Genomic DNA, 23270 nt, shown 5'->3' on the forward strand with positions numbered 1-23270 from the left:
GCTGCTGACCAGGCTGCGGCAGAGCAGAGGTCCCTGGCAGGTAGAGGTGTCCAGGTGAGACCAGAGGGGCTGGCCAGACTTGGCTGACACCGTGCCAAAGTACCTGAGATACGAAAAACACGTTTTTAAAGGAACGCTCATCATGGCCACGGCAAGAGGCCCACGCTGGCTAGGGGATATCCTCAGTCACTTGAGCACTCAGTGCATGGAAGACATCCCTCCTGGGGCTTCCAAGTGGTGTGCTTAGCAAGTGACCTCTCTGCATGCCAGTCAGCCTCACAGTGTGTGGTTTGGGTGGATGAGACCAGTTGAGCTGCTGCCCCACTTTCTGAAGCAGCCTTCAATTTAAAGTCATTTAAACCAGAATGGTGGTGTGCCTTAAAACAGACCCTCTGTCCTGCTTTCACCAGGCAAACACATAGTTTCCAGAGCTGAAAACAGCTTCTAGTACAGCTAGCTGAGAAGATATTATTGTGAATCTAAATGAGCGTTATTTTAAGCTACCCTGACTGAGAAAGGTGGATCTTTACACGCCACGTAGACAGAGATCTCCTCTTTAAGCAATATTAATCCCATTTTATTCTCAGCCTGAGTGTTGTTTGCTGGCATTTTGACTCTCAGTATTTTCATGGTTAGCAGATATGTGTAATCTCTCTTATTACTCATGCCCAATAACTGCAGTAATTGTTTTTGAACTACATTTACTTGTTTTCCTGGTGTGCATATGTTTGTTACAAGAGGTTGTATCCACTATAACAAGTCATAGGGTATCAAAATGTATGCATTGGAACAGATACAGATATCTACAGTAAATGTGGTCTAATTAGGAATTCAGTCTCAATAGGAATTGAAATGTGAGCAATATTGAGGATTAGTTATTTGGCAGTGGATATTTGCCTCAGTCTTTAGTAATAGAAACACTTCTACTGAGGAAAGCCAGTCTCCCCCATCTAGGAGGAGATACTCAGTGACCTGCTGCCTCACATCAATCTGCAGAAATCTGTGGGGCTGGATGGGGTTCATCCTAGAGTGCTGATAGAACTGGGTCCGTCATTTGTCAGCAGTCGTGGCTGACTCGGGATGTCCCAGCTGACTGGAAGTCAGCCCATATAATACCTATCTATAGGAAGGGACAGAAGGACAATCTGGGAAATTACAGGCCTGTCAGTTTGACTTCAGTGCCAGGGAAGCTGATGGAGCAGATCATCCTGAGTTCCATTATGCAGCACATGCAGGACAACCAGGTGATCAGACCCAGTCAGCATGGGTTTGTGAAGGGCAGGTCCTGTTCAACAAACCTGATCTCCTTCTCTGACAGGGTGAACCGTTTCTTGGGTGAAGGAAAAGCTGGGGATGTTGTCTACAAGGAAGGCATCTGACACTGTTGCCAACAGCATTCTTCTAGAGAAATTAACTGCTCTTGGTTTGGATGGGCATACGCTTCTCTGGGTGAAAAACTGGTTGGATGGCAAAGAAGGCCAAGGGCATCCTGGCCTGGGTCAGGAATGGTGCTGTTGGCAGGAGCAGGAGCCCCTGTACTCGGCTCTAGTGAGGCCTCACCTTCAGTGCTGTGTCCAGTTTTGGGCCCCTCACTACAGGAGGGACACTGAGGTGCTGGAGAGGGCACAGAGTTGGGCTGCCAAGCTGGGAAAGGGCTTAGAACACAAGTCATATGAGGAAAGGCTGAGGGATCTGGGGCTGTTTAGCCTGGAGGAGATTGAGGGGAGACCTTCTCGCTCTCTACAACTCCCTGAGAGGAGTTTGTAGCAAAGTGGGTGTTGGTCTGTCCTGCCTAGTAGTGAGTGATAGGACCAGGGGAAATGGCCTGAAGTTGTGCCAGGGGAGGTTCAGGTCAAATATTAGGAAGAATTTCTTTACTGAGAGGGCTGTCAGGCACTGGAACAGGCTGCCCAGGGAGGGGGCTGATTCTCCATCCCTGGAGGTGTTTAAGAGATGGGTGGGTGTTGTGCTGAGGGACATGGCTCAGTGGTGTCATAGGGCTAGGATGAAGGTTGGACTCGGTAATCTTGAAGGTATCTTCCAAGCAAAACTATTCTATGATTCTATGATTACTGTAAATTTTACAATTTATGCAGGACGAAATGTGGTCAGTTAATACAGTAGTGTGAGTAAAATAAGGCTAGAAATGTCAATGAAAAAATAAATTGTAATTTGGAAGCAAGTAAAATATATTCCCAGCTTTTGGAAGGGAAGTAAGTTTAAGGAAAAATAAATTTGCTGAAATCTGTCATACTTAGTAGAAGATCATCTTTTAAATACTTTTGTTCCATCAGTATTAGGCATAAGAAGACTAAAAACAATTAAAAGAAGATAGGGTAAAAGTTACACAACTGATAGAGAAATGTGCCAGATTCTATGCCTTTATGTCATCAGCTTCCTATTGGATATATTTTGTGAAATTTTTTTTACTGAATACTGGAACCAAAATTTGATCAGTGAGACTACTGTGCTTCAACACTGCTTCTTCAAAGACTTCCCTGCTGAGAAACTTACTATCTGCTTGTCCCCGTGCATTCCCAGGGATTAAGAAAAATAGTACTTTACAAAATTTTTACTTTGTACATGCACATATGCACACACAACATGCAAAATTGTATTAAATACTTAGATTATAAAATATCTTTTATTCTCCCTGTACACACTTGGAGTCTTTCTTTAGCAGGAAGATAACAAAAGTACTAGAACATGTGGTGCCTTCATTCAAGTTCTTGAACTTCTTTTTAAGTGTGTTTAACAATTCATTGTGATAGAGTGCTGTAAGTAAGATCAGGGAGCTTACTAAATTCAACATTTCACATCTCAGTTTTACTTTGTGTAGTCTTAGTATTCTTTTAGTATTGTTTTCTTTTTTTTGTACTTTTCTCCTTTTAGTTGTAGGGTTTTTATCAAAGTAAGTTGATATTCTGTGGTGACAACAGAAAAGGCTTTTTCCTCTTTGACTTCTTTTTCACACAGTTTAATAGAAGCTTCTGCTTATGTTCCTTTAGTCTAGGCTGCATGACAGCAGCCTTCAGGTAGCTTTGGGTAATACCAAATTACTGAATTTTATACCTGAAGACAGTAATTACAATATATTGGTGTTTACAAATTTGTTTAGTTGACTGTTCTGCAAAGTAGTTAGCAGAATCTTCTGTTGCTGCAATTTGCATGACACATGTTTTCAAAAGCTGGTGGCATCTCAATCTCATTTGTGGCTTAGATATGACATTTTTTACTGTTATTTTGTTTCCTTCATGTTTTTTTTCTTTTTCTTTTTTTTAACGTCTGTATTTTTTGCTTGGTTTGGTTTTTTGTTTGTAGTTTGGGTGATTTTTTTGCTTTTCTTTATACATAAGTTTATGTGCCAGTTCCTGAATTCCATTTGAGAAATCAATTGTAGCTTAGAGTTGTGGGCAATCGTGTTGTTTACACCTAATTGTACTCAGCATAATGACCCTTTTGAGGATTAGAGGGACTTGAAGGCTGCAGTAGTACCTGGAAACCCTTGAGAGCCATTTCATCACCTGGAAATGACTGTGAGGCGGAGTAACTATGGTAATACCCTTCTTCTGCAGTCAGATCAGCTTCCAGAGATTGGTTTCCCCAGACAGGCTTTGAAACATCTTAAGGAAGACATGGCCCTGAAGTGCCAGATACATTATTCAGGAGTATCCTACACCCTTTTTTAAAGAGAAAGCTCTAGGAGATAATACATTTTGCACCTCTGCCATCTTCCTACCCAATAGCTAAAATTATTGCTGCATTATTAAATCTTGTTACCTATCTTATGACATATTTTTCAAGTTTAATTATTTCTTTCTATTTTTACCCTGACTATTTTTTGAAGACTCATATGTCTGTAATACTGAGGTGGAAGGCATGTTTGTAATTGGTGCATTGGGGACAGCCCTCTCCCTTCCTGCTAGCTGGGGTAAACAAGGGAGCGTTTGATTCATTGGTGTGGCACCTACCCAGTTCCATCCACTGAACTCTTGAGACAAATAAAGCTTCTATCTTACTGAAAATTTGATGTGGGGGTCTGGTAAAGATTTTCAACTTCTTGAGATGCTGAATCATGAGTTGACACAAGGCGGAGGTAGCTGGCAGAGATGTCCAAGTCTTCAACGTGCAAAGAATTTATTTTTTTTGTCTTCAAAAGACAAGTGCTACATGACCAATTCAAAATCTGTGATCACTGGTTTTAGTTTAGTACCCATATTTTGAACCCATTACGTTTTGTGTTGCATGTACTACAATATCATTAAGAGAAGGTGAAGAGAAATATTCCAAAAAGTGTAGGAGGGATCGCTACTAGCCATAAGAAGTACAGGTCTGCAGTCGCTCCTCCCTAAGCCATGATCATTTCAGCAACTCTTATTTGATTTATTCTCATCCAAATATTTGTCAGGATTTCTTTGTCATCTTGGTATGCCTCAGTAGAACCTTTTGTAAACAAATATGACATCAGTGATCGAGTGGGAGAAGTTAGTAACTGGCACAGATTAAGTTTTTCTTTTTAATTTTTGTAGTAGGTTTAAATGCTAAGTCTTGGTCCAAAACCAGGTTGAATTTTTTTAGAATCATCTTTGAACATCACTATCTTACCTTTTTCTACAGTACTGTCTGGACCTTTATTGATGCTTCCATTCATCAAAACTGGGCAGCATTTATATCCATGGATCCCCAAGAACCAAAAGGACTTCCTGAAATTTACTAGATGAAGTAATTTGTTACAGTTCCATTTGGGTTCAGTTGAATAGGAAGAATAGAAAAGAGTTTAAACAAGTTTAAGGGGACTACATCAATGCATATATATGTATTTACAGTGTATAAACCTTCTTCTAAGACAGAGTTGTGTCAAACAGGTTTCTGTAATTATTCTGTGTGATGAACTAACAAGTCAGTTAAGAATCGATGCATTGGTTCTCAAAATCTGCTTTGATGCCTCCTTAGGAAATTAACTATGCCTCTGAAAACCCAGTTCATGATATATATCATTTCAGAGAAAAATCCTGGGCTTACTTTGTGAGGCTTTTATTAAATAGACCTGAGACCTGTCTAGATCCAGATCTTCTCAAAAATCTGAAGCAGCTATTCACCTCAGGGGTACAGCAAACCAAACAATAAGGACTCTAATCCAGGCATTCAAAACAATGTGAGCCATATTTGGTAAGTGAAATGATGACTTCATATGAGTAAGTCTCTCTCTCTCTCTCCTTAATGCACGGTCATATTTGTTTCAGCTTTTAAAAAATATTTTCAAATCTACACAAAACATAAGTTTTTACTTATTTTTATAAACTACATACAAAGGTGAACCCGTTGGGGAGAGATAGGACAAGCAGTTTTCCATCCTGCTGGAAATGAACAGATGTTCTGCCAATAACTCACTACTATATACTAATATTACTAATGTGATTCTATATTAAGATATAGTTGACTTGAGAGACACTGCTGATTTCCGTTTTATGAACTGTACAGCTAGATAAAGTTCTTCTGTTTGCTGAATGGGATAAGACAAATCCAAGATGGTAGAGTGTGCTACACTTCATATAATGCATTTGGTTGATCTTTATGGAATTCGTTGAAATTCTAATTCTCTTGCACTTTTGCTGTTTTACAGGCACACTTAGAGCCTTCATCACATGCACAACCCTTTTTCTTTCTTTCTTATCAGAGGATCTCACCATCAGAGAGAGGGGCTGAGAAGCCTCCCACTTCCATAGCATATAATTGGAAATGCCTTTTTTGTTAATCTTTTCAAAATTGTCTTTGAACTTTCTTCTCCAGTTTGTAAACCCTCTGTATTTTGAATTGCTTTCTAGTACCTATTTTGAATGTGTGTTTGTGTAGGTTACATTATTTCAGCTTTCTTCAGATTCTAAGATGTGAAAGGTTCTGGGATTTTGTACAAGATCATAGGAAAATTTTCATTGCTTTTATTGGTAAAGTAATTATAATTTTGCTAGCTATTGCTGCTATTAATACATGCATTACTAGCATTGATAATTGCTAGCATTTTAGTTCATAATGCAGTGCTACTGGTGGAGCTGAAATAAGCCATTCATTTGCAAAACAGTGATGATGGAATTTTAGTGACCTGTCCTTAGCCTACAGCTAACTATATTTTGTAGCTATGTTTGTTTCTTTTTGAAGAGAGCTCAAAGAGTGAGTTTAAACTTCCTGCAGCATATTTGCCATCAGATAATGGCCCTGGGAAGTCCAAGCAGACTCCTTTCCTTTATCTCTGCCTTGTCTCCAGTGGCAATAGCATGAGCAGAAGTGCACTCCTCTTTCGCAGTATAAAGAATCAGTCTTTTTTGCCCTGTGTTCACAATGAAAGTCTAAATTTAGCTCTTCATTTTCTTCTAGTGTAATGGATCCTCTTCTTCATCTATTCAGTTGGATGTTTATGTCTTTTTCCTGTAGATCTCAGGCTTGACACTTATCTCCAAGCTTTTTAGATTTCGAGAGGTCGCATTTTGGGACAGAATAAGTAGAAATGTTAAATATATTTGCTCGTAGAAATGGTGCAGCTACTTGATTATCATAAGAGACTGGCCTTGTTTGTGGGCTATGAGGAACTATGGTAGATGCTAAAAGCTGCTGGACATACAAGGTGCAGGATGGTATGATACCTTTGGGAATAAATTTGGGGTTGAGAGAGGAAATGTATTGTGTGAGCATGAACTTAAATATGGAAGCATGGGAGGAGTGTAACATTGAATTACACGGTTAATGGAACCACCAAACTTCTAAATATTTTTGACATAAACTTGAAAACTGTGCCCTCAAAGTTTAAATCTCGTATTGCATTATACTGTATTATTATGAAAAAGTATGTGGAAAGTATTTGTTAACTATTATGGTGTTACTTGCCTCTTGACTTCCCCAAGAACACTTATGTTTTCTATTCCAGGGTTCCTATCTTTGCCCCTTCTCCAGTGGAAAGTATGGATGTGTGATTATATGATCTAAATGGTGTATTATTCTTCACTGTTGATGCATTAAGTTGCTTATATCCTTATAAACAAAGTTTTAAATAATATATCTGGATAGATGCATTCAGTAAGAACCTCTGTATTTATTTAGTTCTGCTAAACATTGTAGAATAATACGCTAAATACTCTGTTGAAGTATTTAAGATGGATGCTTGAGGTGTGAGCACAGCAGAAGGCATACACCCCATCTCCCAATGCACTATATACAAGCTAAGTTGCATTATTTAGCAGTGTTTCTCTTTTTTTCCATAGCCTTTCATGTCCCCTCGGTACCCTGGAGGTCCAAGGCCACCTTTAAGAATACCCAATCAGGTAAGATTTTATTACTGATGCACTATTGCTGTCCAGGGTGATGGTGCAGTGGTGGGAACAAGGAACATTGTGCCTACCAGTGGCAGGTTGGCTATAAAACTCACTCAGTCCACTCTCCATCCTGTTTTGTCTGGTGCGGCTGTGGCACTCGCAGCTCACTTTCCTCTTCTTTAGTTAAGAATTAATTAATTAAACAGGCTTAACACACAGTATTTGTCTGCACCTCAAAGTTTATTGTGCATTAAACCTGTTTGCAGAGGGAGGATGCAGTTGCCTTGTGCTGCATTTATGTCAGCCAGCGCTGCCTGCTCTGAGAAGAAGGCAGAATGACCCCATAATTGTTAGCTTTGAGATTTTTCTTACTTAATTCTACGTAAAATGCTTATTCTTCATATTTATTTCATATTAAATACAAAGTTTATTGGAGAGAAACAGATATCATGAAGTGCTGTATGGCTCTTATAGACACTCTGAGGACTTTATAAAAGCATCAAATTCCTGCTTTTCTCTCATCTGCGTCAAAAGAGATGCATGCCAGTGTAACAAGAATGAGTAATGAGCTGCTGTTCATCAGCAGAGACCTTTGTTGGCCCATCTGTGAAAAGATGGTTCTGGAAGTAGATAGCATTTGTATTTTTAAGTTCTTCATAGTGCAGACAGAGGGAGAAAGTGGTTGTCAGCAGATGAAAAGTTAAAGATAAGCAGACGGAAGAATGTCGGTGGAGCTCTGAAAAAAACCCTAGGTTGTTTACAATACTGGGAAAGTTTGATAGGATAGATGGAACGGGTGTTTGGTCTGACTTTCAAAACTGCCTTTCTTCTTGTCACACCTTGTTGAGGAGACTTTTGTGTCACAACCTCAACTCTGGCTATTTTTTATGTGTATATAACACAACGTCAATAAACTTAATTTTTAGCACTGAGATAGTACTGACAGAAAGTATGATATTTAAATTTTAGTGAGCTGGATGTATCATGTGGCAAGGCTTCTTCAGATATTCCTATATGTCAGACATGGTGATGTTCAGGAGCAGGTTAAGTTACCTGTACCATAGTTGCTATCTCACAAGGGAAATGTGTGACTTAATTAACCTTGCTGAAGTGATCATCTTGGGACAGCATAAGAGTGCAATGTCATTAGCACTCTAGTTAAAAATTTGCTACAGACATAACTCATTACGAAGTATATTCCTGATTTTTGCACCATTCAGTAGTACCTTAGCCAAAGATACACCAGTGTTTGGATTTCACGTATTCCTTTGTTTCTCTACTTCGAAACACTGTAACCTGGGTGTGGCAAGTGCTGCAAACATGCTGCCAACCTGCAGCTTTAGTTTTGAAAAAGTGTTTTTGTCTGCCCATTATGGTATTTTCAGTTCAGAGCTGTAACATAATCACATAATCTCAGTGAATTACAGCTCTTGCAATTCACTGACATTATGTTGCATTCATGAATTACTGCTTTTAGCAACACTGCCAATATTTAAGTTACAGTATAGATGGACAGTGTGTGGAAGGAGTAAGCTACTGTAGTGCAGTTTAAGTCTGCAATTTTGATTAGATGCAAGTCAGTAAAAATCAGACCTAAAATTCCCACTGTAACTGTAACTCAGTTCCTTAATGCCTCGCAGCAGGGATTGTGTGTCTTAGGTGAAGAAGGGTGACACAGGGCATATGTGAAATCCCAGATTATCTGAGCTGGATCAGGGCTTTATAGCAAGGAAAGGTAGCACTGACTGAGTGCCACACGAGTGACCCTAAATTGCCTCTGGTTCTTCATCACATCCTATAAGATCAAGCCCTACAGGGGCATTTGCTGTTGGCAACGCATTTTTTTCTTGAAAAGTGGTATGACATGTTAGAAAGGAACCACAATCCCTCATGTAATGACTGCATGAGTTAAGTCTTCGGTCACATGTGCCTGTGCCACCAAATGCCTCCATGTCCTGCATGTCACTGGGCATCTCAGTCAGAAGTGACCAGCTTAGGTTTTGCTAGTATTTGACACTTCTCTGTGCACTTCATGTGTTGCTCTCATATATTTGTCTAGGCTTCAAGCCACTGAAGTACATGTAAAAACTGGATTTAAATGTTGTCATCTCAGATGATTTGTCCGTTCTGTTAGTCTTGCATGTAGCGTCTTTTGAATGGATCACCTCTGAGGTGATAATGTGCATCTTAATTTTGAATTTCCTACTTCTTGTGGAAACAAACTGTATACTATTTGCAGATAGGTTCTCCTTTGTATTTGCTTAAGACTACTACAGTATTTCCAGGTCAGAAGTAACTTATCCTTTCACACAGTAAGCAGTACCTGTATTGCCTCTGTTATTAGTTTCATAACAACAGATTTACTCATTCTGGACACATTTCTGCTGAAAATGTGGTGGTGTTTTGAAATGCTAAATAACACCTTGCATATCAGCTACACAGATCCATTCATAAACTCATTTTTCTAGTTGACTAAACTATAGGTAAGAAACTACAGAAATTACTCTTAAACCTAATTCGGTTACTGTAAACCCAAAGGGCATATTAAAATGTGGGTACCTAAATGCAATGTGTTTGATTTGGACCAGAGGTGAACTAACAAAACAATGCACCTTCATGCTTGAAGGCAAGACTTAGGAGGAAGTTTCGTGACTGTTGTTTTCTCCCATAGATGAATAATAAGCTTATCTTGTCATTGATGCCCTTCAAGAGTAAGGCAGAGTGGAAGATAAATTTTACCCCACATCAAGCTCTAAATAACTGTACCCTGTGAGTGCTCCATGATTGGCTCAGCTACAGCTCATTCTCAGAGAATATCAGCATCCACATCCTTACCTCTGAAAGGAAATGCTAAAATAATAGTTAAAAGGGAAAACATAAACATTGGATAAGGTAGTGTTAGGAGGTTAAATAATGGGTGAACTAAAGTGAAGAAAGTATGGTGGCAGCTGGGGAAGCAAGTTAGGCATAATTCCACAGAATTTACTGTGTAAATCCATAGTTAGGACATTGAGGACTTTAATTTTGGTTAGGCACTTAGGACATTTTACTTAGGGCATTTAGGAAAGTTAACTCTTCCACGTTAGTGTTGGTTCAGAAGAAACATCCAGGTATTAAAACCAAAATATCTATCTTTGACATAAATTTCAAAGCATTATATGCTTTTAACATATGGTTTCTATGCTTGCAGGCCCTTGGAGGTGTCCCAGGAAGTCAGCCGTTATTGCCTAGCGGGATGGACCCAACACGGCAGCAAGGTGAATGACATAATTATTTGGACTTTTCAGAAGTACTGTCTTCTCAAACTTGTGTCTTCTGTATTTCAAAGCTTACTGCAGCTTTTTAAGCTTCTTGATAATCAGAAAGAAAAGTTTTGTTAAATCATTAATCATAAATTACTCTTTTAGAAGGTGCATATTTTTTTAAGTTACATAATTTTATTTGCAGGGCATCCAAACATGGGCGGGCCAATGCAAAGAATGACTCCTCCAAGAGGAATGGTTCCATTAGGACCACAGGTACCTTCCACAGATAAATATCCGTTTTTACTGATAAATCTATACTTAGGCTATATTACTCTGGCTTTTCGTAGCTCGAAGATGGCCAGGACTTGTTCTTCTAATCCCGTTTTAAAATGATGTTTCTGTTTTGCAAAAATGAATTCTGAGGTGAAGCTGTACAAAGTACAAAATGAAAACATCAGTTAAGATCTGAAACTGAAAGAAGAATACCTTAATCCCGCTCGGTCCCCATGTGTTGCCTGGTCTAATCAAGAGGTGGCGTCCCTGCCCATAACAGGGAGGTTGGACTAGATGATCTCTAAGGTCCCTTCCAGCCTAGGCCATTCTATGATTCTATGATTAATTTGCTTATTTCAGGAAAGTTATGTTGGTCCTACAGTCAGTGTATGTCGTAATCAAAGGCTGACATTTGTAAAGGAGACCAGGGGTTGAGCAGGTGTTTTCTCATCCTCCCAACCTAATTGATTATTCTGTTAACGAGAAAATGATTAATGCTTCCAATTTAGGCAAAATCTTTTTACCAAAAATACTCCCCAAATTCTGGAAAGGCTTTTTTTTGTACACTATTAGTCTAGATTTTTCGTGAGTGCTAGAGAGATTTTCATGTAAAATGAGAATTTCTTGCCCTTTTCTTCCATTTTTTTGCCATTTCTTCCCCTTGTCAATGACAAACATCTCTCTAGCTCTGTTTTCAAGGAGCAAAGCAAGAATTAACTTTCACCATGGTTCTGACCTGGTCATAATTGCTCATAGGCTCTTTCTTCAAAAGTGTGAAAATACGAGTTGACATTTGTCAGTGCATATTTGTCAGTATTACATTTCGACAGTAAACAGATTATTTATGTTGCATATCCGAAATATGAATCCAAAGGATTTTTCTATGTTTTGTCATTGCTGTCAGTGAAAGAAAACTTAGGTGATGATACTTCATACCGATATTGCCAGTATGTTGTTTTCCAGCATGCTTGTTGTGCTCACACTTTGCATTTTTACTTCCCTATTTCAAATAATCTCTCTAGTGACTTCTTTGTTCCTTGGAATAGCAATTGAATTTTAAATGATTAAGTAGCTTTGCCTATCAAATCTATTCATAACCGTCTTTACAATTTTGGGTTTTCTTGGTAGAACCCAGTTGTGTCGTTGTGCACATTTGCTGTGTGACCAGCAAACCATTATTAAATACATTTGTTATTTCTTATGTATCTTTGAACTATATTTACCACTTACTTTTTTGATGTAGAAAGAGAAGCTTTGCAATGCTGCCATATGAGATTGAGCTGATCCTTTATGCAGCACCATTAGTCACACAGCAGGCAAATCTCATGCCAGTTTTTATAAAGATAATTTTTCCATTTTTGCTGTCTCTTAAAATCTGGTGCTTTTGTAAGGTTCTTCTTTCTTGTACCCTGCACATCCTCTTAAAATGGGGAAAAACATAGCTAATCCACACAAAACTTGAATTCACAAATCAGTCTTTTCTATAAATGGTCTGTCTTTGTAGCAGTCATTTACGATCTTTGCAGAATGCAATCCTAAGACCAAATTTGATGTATTGGTCGCACCTTCATTTAATGTCCTCTTGCTACATTGACGTAAAGTTGACGTAGGTGTGCCTGTAGTGGGAGGCCCTACTACCTTGCTGCACAGGCAAAACATTTGATGTGCTGATACAGAAATACTTACGTCCAGTATAGCATGCATATGCCTGAAAACTCACAGAAAATTTACCTCAGTTTGGTATTTTATTATGCTAGACTGTTTCAAACTAAATAACGTGAAACAAAAGCAGTACGTGGTTGTAAATGCTTGAATCTGTTGAAAGCTGCGAAGACTTAGGCTCAGGCTTTTTGCAAGCCATAGTTAAGGTAGGTGAATGGGGTACTACCTCCAGTCTCTTACTGCTACTTCTCCACGACCTTTGTATCAGCTGAGGCAGCCCCACATACTCCCTGATGCTTTCTACTCAAAATAGTCATGTAATTTTAAATATTTAAGAAAAAGGTCTTGGCTAGCCTGGCTGATTTTGGTTACCTCATATTAGGGAGTGCTTTTATGCACAGCTCAACTGCCAGTTAAACATTGGTGGTGGTGACTGAGTAAAAAGTTGTAAGGAACAAACTGGCACACTGACTTCTGCAGAAAGCATAGCTGCAGCTGAAGGAACATGTGTATCGGTAGCCTTAATGAAAGTGCTCTTTTTTTAGGATGAAGCAGTACATTTGATTAGAATTAGCAGTAATTAGAGTTAGAAGTACATTTGATTAGGGTTTTTCCAGTCCTGCAGGATTCCATAGACATCTTTAACCCCATTCCACACAAGTGATTCCTGAACTAAGATAAAGAGAGGAGATACCAAACAGACCAAATAGGGAGAATGGCTCAGCGCTCCACATGAAGATGGAAAAATGAAATGAAATGGATGCGGAACTGCTCTTCTGTTACAGTCAGATGGAGTTATCTTCCAGATCCGGTATTGCCAACTGCAGATGTTTCTATGCCCAGCTCCCAGCTTCTTTGACTACCCATCAGTTACTGCCCTAGGGATTTGTTAGAGGAGTAGGTCGGCCAAAATCATCCAGGGTAACATAGATTAAACAGGAGGTTTGAGTTAATCTGCCTGACTTTTGCCTGAGCACGCGCACCAGTTGGTCTACTAGCTCATTGTCATGAGTAACGGTGGATGACCAGCAGCTGTGGCTACTGCTGTCTTCAGATGGCGCTATTGGTTCTGGAAGTTGACATTTGTTTGCAGCCTCTGGTTGTATTCTTGAAAACTAGCTGTCGATGGGAAATTTTCAGGATTGTTAACAGTAAAGAAGAATTTAAGTGGAAGGGTTTTGTTTGCAGCAACAGAAGCTCCTCTCTTAGTTATAGATCAATTCCAGATAATTGTTATATCAGTCAGGGTATAAACAGCACCAGACCCATGCTTTGTATATTGCTGTTAGATTTCTCTCATTCATGACTTCAAGTTTACGTGGTTTCATGAATCAGACCACTATAGAGAACACCCATAATCCCAAGTCATATAGTTTATGCAGTCTGTAGTATACTATACATGAAAAAGAGTTTTATTAGTGGAAAATAACCTGCAACAATGACCTAAACTTCTGCAAAGTAAATCGATTCTTTGTCCCTGACTCCTTCCAAAATGGACAGGCATTCATTTTAGATAACTATTATCCATTCTTTTGAAATATTGGGAGAATATCATATATCAGGATTAACACAGATTAGACAGTGCATTATGATTGTGAGGTGAGGTAGACTGTTCTGCTTGTATTCCTCTGAATAAAAATAGGTATAATTTAGTTTTTCATGTAAATAGTACAGTTAAACTTTTGTCTTAATATCAGAGAATAAACTCAGATTTTATAGGCATTGGGCAATTATTTGTTGGCATTGCTATGACATTCATTATCTTAAATACTTTTTGTATTAGTTACCACAGCTTTGTTAGAATTGACTGATTAGAAGAAAAATGTGATTGTTATGCTGTATAAGTGTGATATTATATGGTGTAATTTTATACAAGCATTTATTGCTATAATAACAAAATTTAGCTTAAGATAATTCTGTTTATATTCCATGATCTAGAAATCCTAGAATCTAAGTCCATTTTTCTGATTTTGCATGAGTTCCCTAGTATAAAAGTTGAATAAAATTCTAAAACCTGCCCCCTGCTCGCTGTTGACTTGACCTCACTATATGTAAATAATTCCTCTTGAAACAATTGACATTTTAAATATTCCTAGTCCATTTTTATTGGGTTTAGTTCTTTCTCCTTGGGATTAACAGTATTTTTTTAAGTCAACAATGGAAACTCCTGAAAGAATGAATTGCATTGGCCTATCCAGTCAGCAGTTATGTAGGGATGTCATTAACCTGCTGTCCTTTCTTTCCCCCTCCTCTTTGGTTTTGTTTTTTTGTTTTGTGGTAGTCTGACCCTTGGTTATCATTGCAGAACTATGGAGGTGCAATGAGACCCCCACTGAATGCTTTAGGTGGCCCGGGGATGCCTGGAATGAACATGTAAGCACAACAATAAAATCTTATAATACTTAAAAGAATCGTTATTTCATGGTAAAAGTAACATTTGGGATGCAAAAGACAAGGAGAATGTGCATTGATGGGTAACATGTTTTGATGGTTAATAACTGCAATTTAAAAAATAAATCCACAGTAAGTTCCTTCTTCTGCATGCAAGGTTTTCACGGTTTCTGTGTGCTTCTGGGACTAGATCATCGGTTGGTAAAAACTGATACAAACTGAATTCACCTAAGCCAGACTGAGGTATCACAGGCCTGGGTTTATCCATAGGAGTGTATTACGTCTTTTATACCTATAGCCAATTCCCTTATCTAAGTGTGTAGAAAAATTTCCAATGTAAAATTCGTGTCTCTAGAGTAGACTAGCTTTAAGCAGAGGATTTTAGCATAGCTGGTGGTCTGACATGAGCAATCTTCTGCACTTTAAATAAACTTTTCTCGCTTGGAGTTACTTGCACGGTTAGCAAGCCTGGGGAACAAAAACAAACAAACAAACAAAAAGTGTTCCTTGTATTTAGATTTCTCTCTTAGGAGAGTCACAAATATTGAGATGCTGTTATAGTTACCTTTAACATACCATAGACCAGAGATTATCAAGTGATTCTTGTATCATGCTCTACCTCTGCTGAAGTTAATATGTTTTTTCATAACCAGCACTTTGCAGACCCTGCGGTGCTCACAGAAGGCAGCTTGGTGGTCTGGCTGTTAAGATAGTAAAATTATTTTACAACCTAAAGCAGATAACATCTTCTTTTCTTACTCCTTTTACACCTTTTTCTTTCAAGAATGAGTTTTCAGCAGATCAGCACTGAAAGCACAGTGAAGATTTGTATATGCCTGTCATTGTTATACCATAGATCCCCATGTTTACTCTTATAGGAAATATAAATGAGAGATGGTAATTTTCATTTCAAGTATAGAGTTACCAACCTGAAAAAGTAAAAAAGGTTTTGAGATAATACTGTTCAAAAATTTCTAATTCACCATATTATTAATTTCTTTTGATTTCTAGGCATACTTTGAATTCTTGAAGGAAATAAAATAAAATCTAAAGTTGGGTATTACTCTGTTATAGACATATATTGGACTCAAGACAATTCTAGGAGCCTTCCCAAGGGTAGGCATTTCTTCCTTTAAATGAAGAAAAATGTGGAAATATAGAAATACACAAATTGTCCTCAGGAGGAGACTGAAGTGTAAGAAAAGAGAATTAACTTCGTAAAATAAAATGTTATGGGAGTAAAACTGAGGCTAGGTAAGATATTTTGAGGCTACTTTTCTACATAAATGAGAGAGTTTATGTAGAAATAATAAGAAAACAGGTTCCTAGATGACAAAAAGAATTCCTGGTCTTCCAGAAGGAGAGAATATAGGTTGGAATACTAACGTTTCTGTATTGTAGCATTTAATAAGCACGTTTTGTCTTGTGTTGAGCCAGTACGTGTGGAGAGGTCATGTTGTTTTAATTCAGTGATGCAGGAAGTACATTTTCCTTTGAACCTGTGTATCCTCTTCAAGGGGACACCATGAACTGGAGTCCTTTACTGGGGAGGTTCATGAAGCTTGATACAGTACATGATCTTCTGATAATAAGGCCCGAGGCAATAATTATTAGATAACCATGACTGTCTCCACGTCTTAGCAGGCTTATAGTGCACTTCTTCACACTTCTCACAAACTCATCTTTCGTCCAGCTTATCTTGAAGTGAGAACAGAATACTCTTTCTTGGTTTTGAACAACACTTCATAGTGTCCCTCTACTTTTGTTTTAATGAACTTTAAAGGCGTAAGAGAGTCCATAGTGCTAGTACTGAAATATTATGCTAGAGCATATCCTGACCCAGGTTACATGCTGAATCACAGACCATTGTAAGGAGCTCCGTAGTTGCATGCCTGACTAGGTGAATAGTATTTTTACTATCAAACTGAGTAGTTTTTCCCCGCTATCAAATTGAGCAACATACACTGATCAGAAAGAAAACAAAGGAGTTACTAGACTCTGGGCTACTTCTAGTTGTATTTTCAGGACATCAGGTTTTTTTCCCAATGTAAAATTAGTACTGCCAAAGTTGGCATTACTCCAAAATGTTAGCGAATACTTCTTGTCTGGTCAGTTCCAGCATTCAGGATTGGTCATTGTGCATCTAAGGATAACCTACAGGCAGTGGCAATAGATGGACCCAACTGTGTTAAATGTGTTCTTTTTATTACTACTTACAATCTTCTAATGCACAGTGCTAAGAATTAACAGTGTAAGTCATATAGAGTACTTAGATTTCTAGGAAGCAGAGTAAGTATATATAAGTCTGTTGCCTTATAGTAACGTACATTTGTCTTTAGATAGACATATTTATTTTTTCATGATTTTTTTTCAATAGTCTATGTAATGTTTTTGAATTTTTGGCAGTGTTAAAATACAAAAAAAGTGTACTGTACAAAAATGGCTGCTGTTTAAAATCTGACTTTTGCTTCTCTCATCAAAGGAAGCAGTTTTGATTAAAAGTAGAATATCCTGGCAAACATAATTTTACATTTTTCTGGATGAAAAAGTGTTCTTTATTGTCCAAAATGGCAACAACCAGCTTGAGCGCTCCAAGGCAGTATTTCAGTCCAAGAGCATATACTCCACAAATGGAGTACTGCTAAATAATTACTTGCTCCATTTTAACTAATGCATATCAGATTACTGTTTGAAACAGCTGATACATAGCCTATGTTCCTCTACAAATTAACTCTATTTTAGTGATGGGGTTTTAACCTGATACTTGGTGTAGCCATTTTTAGTAAGCTCTTTGGAACAAAATGGTGAAATTCAGCCAGTAGCATTACGTTTCACTGGCACTTTTTAATGGCCTATGTTACCTGCGGTGCTGTGTCAAACACTACAAATATCTCAGTCATGCCTGAAAACCAAAAACATACGTGATTTTTGGGTTTTAACTTCAATTCACAAGCTTGTGTCTAGATGTTTAATTTCCTGATTGAATATATTTGCCACTTGGGAAACTGAAATTTCAGACTTTATTTTTCTAAAGCACTACAACATGACTTAACTTTAAGGATAAAGAGTAGCTGTAATTGGTCATAGCAATAGATACTTCATAAATTATTCTAATAATGTGTTAGGACTGATGCTTCCAAAATAAACATTTAATAAAGATAAAAAAAACCTGCTTGCATTGCATTGGAAAAAAAATGCAGGTAGCTGGTTTTTTGTGTGTTTTGTGAGGTGACAGCATTTGACTCCACAAAAAAACATGACTTTCCAGTAGAATCTGCTACAGTGTTTTCTCAGTCTATATTTAAAGCTGTCCATGGCTTCCAGTAGATTTGCAAATTCCAACAGCTTTTTAAAGGAAAGGTGAGTTTCCCAAGTCTCCTTGTGAGGCCTATCTAAATTTCCACGTTGCTGGGCTTAACCCAATCATGTACCTGAGTTGCCTTTTTAATACACCTGTGGTTCAGAGTAATTTGCATGTTGTCACAACTATTTTCCATCTGATGCTTTTGGCTAGATATATTTGTGTTATTTAATGTCAAACAAACATATGCAGTGTTCTGGGGTGAAAACAGACATCCAGTATTGTTACAAATATTCCTGATTTCTCTGAAAAAGAGGATCCAATAAACAAAATATAGCACATAGAAGGAGGGGGAGGAGAATAAAAAAGAGCAGTAGGTATTTCACCTTGTAATTATTAGCAGAGTAGAAATTGCTGAATATTTTCACCCGAGTAGCATCAGTACTGTTAGTCCCTTTCCTTGCTTTGACTCCTCTCCTTCCAAAGAATAAGGCAGAAGATATTCTCACCTTCATTCCTGTTTTCCAACTTCCCAAAAATAATGTCAGTGGAAGTAAATAAATTTTCACTTGATTTAAGTTGATTGTTTGAACTAATGTCTTTATAGTTTCATCAGCGATGTGAGAAAAATAATCGGATTCGATATTAAATCCCTCAGGCAACATATCTACTTAATAGTTTTTAGTTTTGCAAGACTTTAGATAGAAAACTTCCTGAACTCATTAATAAAGCCTGCTTTCTTCTCCTTATTTAAATCACTCTCCCGTGTCTGGTAAGCTGTGGTGGCTAATGTTGCTTTTCTAAAGCTAATGAGGCCAAAATGCAAAAGTTTTGTCATCTGCCCTGTGTCTCAGTTGTCCGGGCCTTCAAAAAGTGTTTGTATCTTATTTGTAAATGACTGGCAGCTCTCAATGCTCCCAGGAATAATTATGGTTAATGAGATCCTCTGACTGTAAACATGGAGATTTTCTCTCCCATATGGCTTAGTTCCCTTAGGAGTGTTAAAAGATGAAGCCCAGCCCCAAAACCATTTTTCTGAGCTCAGCTAACAGTGAGAAACTTAAAATAACAGAAGGAATTGTGAGAAAAACTTGCTCTATCTGGATGGTTTTCTTTTTTTTCTCCTTTCCCCATTCCTTCCTGCTTTCAGTACCTCTCAGATATTGGACTTGGCGGTATCAAACAGGTCTTTTGCATTTGAAACCCTCTTGTGCCTCCTGCTGGGGAGCTGCCACTCTGTCATGCGTGCACTCTTTGGGCCAATGTCTGACAAATTTGAAATCTCCGTTTTGCCTGCTGTATGATAAATTTCATGTTTCTGTGACTTCTGTGGAGATAATGTAGCCTTAGTCATGTAGCAAACTGTTACTAGATGCGTAGCTAAACCTAACCTTTAAACTGTATGTAGAAAATGGCATGTTTTCAATTCCTAATATATGGTGTTTCTCCTTGTTACTGTGATTATTGTTGTTATTATATACAGATTATAGCAATATATTTTCTGTTCTTTTAAATAATAGATTTTCCCGAAACATTTTTAAAGTACTAGCATTGCTGTCACTAATGAAACCTTACTATACTTGCAGTATTCTAGATCCGTATTCAGTAAATACGTGCATCCTCAATTCTTCAGGAGAGTACTTAATTATGTAAGCAAGAGCACTGTTTCTGTGAATGAAATTACACTTATATTTTAGTACATTTAGGTTTTTGTCTGTACTGTAAGTAGACCTAGCCAGAATGCGTGATACTTCCTTCAAATATTTTTAAAAAGGTTAACAGAGTACAAGGAAAAACATGCCTGATGAGAACTTAATCTGGGAACTTGGTTTTTACTCTTTGTGAAACTTCTGTGCCACCTTAAAATGTTTCATCTATATAGCACAGAGTTAAATTCTGAGCAGAAGGAAGGCACTTGAAGAAACACAAATTCGCAATGTCCTTAAAAGTGTTCCACTGGGAGTATAAAAGGGGAATGCCTGATATTTCCTAAATTTGCAAATGTTTGGGACCAACTGAAGACCGAGATATCTCCAGTGTAGCCTTGGCAGAGTGGGTGTGGGGAGGGTCGCCTGACGTTCTGGCAGGACTCCTGGAGAGTACAGGATGTACCAGACTGTAAAAATGAAGTACCAGAGTGAGTCAGGAGATGAAGTGTCTTAATTGTGAGTGGCAGAGTTGTAATAATAAATAAATTATCTTAAACAAAGTCCTCAACTGATTAAATGATAGCGGTAGTGCAAAAATGATAATTTCACTGCAGTATTATAAGTTGGTGGAGTTATGGTTTATAGGCATGCTGTAATCTGAAAAATAAGCCGTCTCCTTCCTTACTCTGGAAACAGATTATTTTTATTTGCTTCTTCAGAGCTGGACAGAAGATGGAGATTGTTCTGTGTCTCATCTTTCATCTTCTGTTACAGGGGTCCTGGAGGTGGTAGACCTTGGCCAAACCCAACCAATGCCAATTCTGTAAGTAAATATTTAAACTATATCAGACATTATCCTATATTTAGAGGAAGAGTTCTCATCCATACACCAGGAAAAGAAATTTCACTTAATTCAACAGATACACACTGCGTGCTTCGTGTTTTTCTCCATAACCCTAATACAGAGCAGGTACATTGAGAAGCACATCTGAGCCGAGAGCTCATTGACCTGCAAAATCCAGCTCTGTTCATGGTCACACAACAGCTCTGCATCTTTACATCAGTTACAGCACTTCGATAACACAAAGGTTATTCTGAGCTATATTTAAAATACATTTTAGCTGCCTTTAGTACAAGTAAGCTATGTTAGGTGAACACTATCTGGCCATCAAGCTCAACAGAAATCACAGCTTGTAAAGAAACAGCTCAATGCATCTTCACGTATTTTACATGACAAAAGCACATTTGCTGCTCTTAACTAAGGAATATGGAATCAGAGAGCAATTACTTGCAAGACATCAACCATTTTTATGTGCTTTTTGTAAAAAGCAGTGCACTATTGAATTTCACTGCAACAACTACAAAATGAGGTAGTCTAACAGCAGCTAGAAGGAAGAGAAGGTCAGTGAGGCATTCCCCATGAAGGACAGTGTCTAGTATTTCTTCAGAAAACACAAAGGTAAAGTTTTCATTATAATTCAGTGATCATACATCAGAAGTTTGAAAATGGATCTCTACAGGACTTGTGGTTGAACAAGATGGATCTGGCTCAGCAGACTGGCCTGCTTCTTTCTACTGTTCTCAGTTTTGATTTTTTAATTTTACTAGTGATAATTAGTGGAAAAAAAGAGCTGAAACTCCTCAGTTTTCTTTTCCATGTACTCAGATAAAATGGATGTTAGGATTCTTTTCAACTGATAGTTGAAATACTTTCATTCTACGAAATTAGTTGAAAATTCCAGTAATAGATTTATTAGTTTGAAATGTGTTGGCCAACAAGTTGGCTGCAATCATGTAATATACTTATTCTACAAAATAGTATTGTGTCTTGTCAGCACAGTTGCTTAATTCTTATCCCCTCCTCCTATAATAGCATTGGTCCATGCTCCTTTGGAGAGAGTAATTGCAATAGCTATCATAAAGAAGAAAACTGGATTATTCACAGGCAGCTGGATTTCTCCAGATATCCTCTTTAACAAGTATCACAACTGAATTTGAAATCAAAATAGGATACTACTATCTTTTCAAAAAAAAAGAAAAAGAAATCAGTGTCTTCTAGGGTGAAAGATACAAGACAGTTACTTTGCTTTTATGAGCAAGATTTTAGTTAAGGTTAGCTATATAGAGGAACATACAAATTCAGCCATGCTTGGGATGACTCTGAAGTGCTATCGACTTAAATGCAGGTACACGCTGCTTAATTTTATAAACCTTAAAAAGCATGTTATCTTAATAATCTTAGAGGTTAAGCTTTCACTATAGACTCTAGATCTTTAGGGACCTTATTGTGGCACTCGCAATAAGAAGACTCTTGTAGTAGATGCAGGAACTACGTTGATACTAGACCTTGTAACTGGATATCTTAGAAAAGTGATGCTGGCTGTTAAAAATGCATGCCTCATTTATTGTGAAACAATGGAGAGCAGATATCAGACCTCAGCCTACAGAACATTTAAATGTGGGAAATATGTTATTCATATTAATTTCATTGGAGTTACTTCCAGGGCACAGTAATCTTAATTTGAAATATTTTAATTTGAAATATTGGGTATTAAATCTTGTTTTCCACCTATATTGCTGGTTTTGGACCTGAACGTACTTACCACAAGTTGTTGAAGAGGTGTTTGTTTTGACAACAGCAGCATTTTTGCATAATTCTTAAGCATGGCTTTGAAATAAATTAAAAAAATAAGCATTAACCTACAGCTGTACATAAATGTATGTGTGGACTCCATCTCACTGCAGAAGAAATTACTGTTTTGTTTTTGTTGATATTACAGATACCTTATTCTTCAGCATCTCCTGGGAACTATGTTGTAAGTACACTTGTGTGTGTTTGCTTATTAGAATAGATGTTACATTTTATTTAGGCAGAGAAATAGCTGTCCAGATGTTAAGAATAACCCTTGTGTATTGGTTGAGAACTGAACATCTGATCTGCACTTACATTTTTTCTGCTGTCTCTGGTGCATATGTTGATGTTCATTACTAGAATCATTATCAGTCTGGTCAAAATTGCTCTGAGTACTGCTTTATTTCAGCTAACATTTATATAACCAATGAAATATATTGTCTTCAACAATAAAGGACAAAAAAAGCCCCAGCTTTCTCGGTAAGACAACATTGTGTATGAGTTTCTGAAGTTCTTCAGAAAATAAAAGCATTTGTAGAAGGAGAACAAGCTTTTATCTCCCCAAAGATATGCAACTAGATCGTTATAGCTAACATGTTAAAGGCAATTTTTATTACAATTACCTTCTGAGGACTTGAAGATTCTATTTTATTCCCCATAATACATCTTCATTCCACAGACATTGTCTTAATTTATTATGGATTAGTTGGTATCATTGGTTTTTTCTTAATCTGTACTTTTGGATTAAATAGCTAACAGTTGGTAATAGACCCAGCATTGAGCTGTAGTTCAAAAGAAAAATTTTAACACTCT

At 37.6% G+C, this 23270-nt stretch overlaps 1 protein-coding gene across 1 annotated transcript in view; it reads left to right on the plus strand.

The window, feature by feature from the left end:
- LOC104272395 (single-stranded DNA-binding protein 2-like) overlaps nt 1–23270 on the plus strand; it is a 60401-nt gene that overhangs the window by 16022 nt on the left and 21109 nt on the right. Inside the window, exons 3-8 of the mRNA XM_009867375.1 lie at nt 7254–7313; nt 10495–10561; nt 10752–10822; nt 14790–14857; nt 20600–20648; nt 22606–22641. Of these exons, the coding sequence (XP_009865677.1) occupies nt 7254–7313; nt 10495–10561; nt 10752–10822; nt 14790–14857; nt 20600–20648; nt 22606–22641 (351 nt within the window). The remainder of the gene's footprint in view (nt 1–7253; nt 7314–10494; nt 10562–10751; nt 10823–14789; nt 14858–20599; nt 20649–22605; nt 22642–23270) is intronic.

This window comes from Apaloderma vittatum, unplaced genomic scaffold (genome assembly GCF_000703405.1).
Source record: "Apaloderma vittatum isolate BGI_N311 unplaced genomic scaffold, ASM70340v1 scaffold2794, whole genome shotgun sequence".
Lineage (NCBI taxonomy): Eukaryota > Metazoa > Chordata > Aves > Trogoniformes > Trogonidae > Apaloderma > Apaloderma vittatum.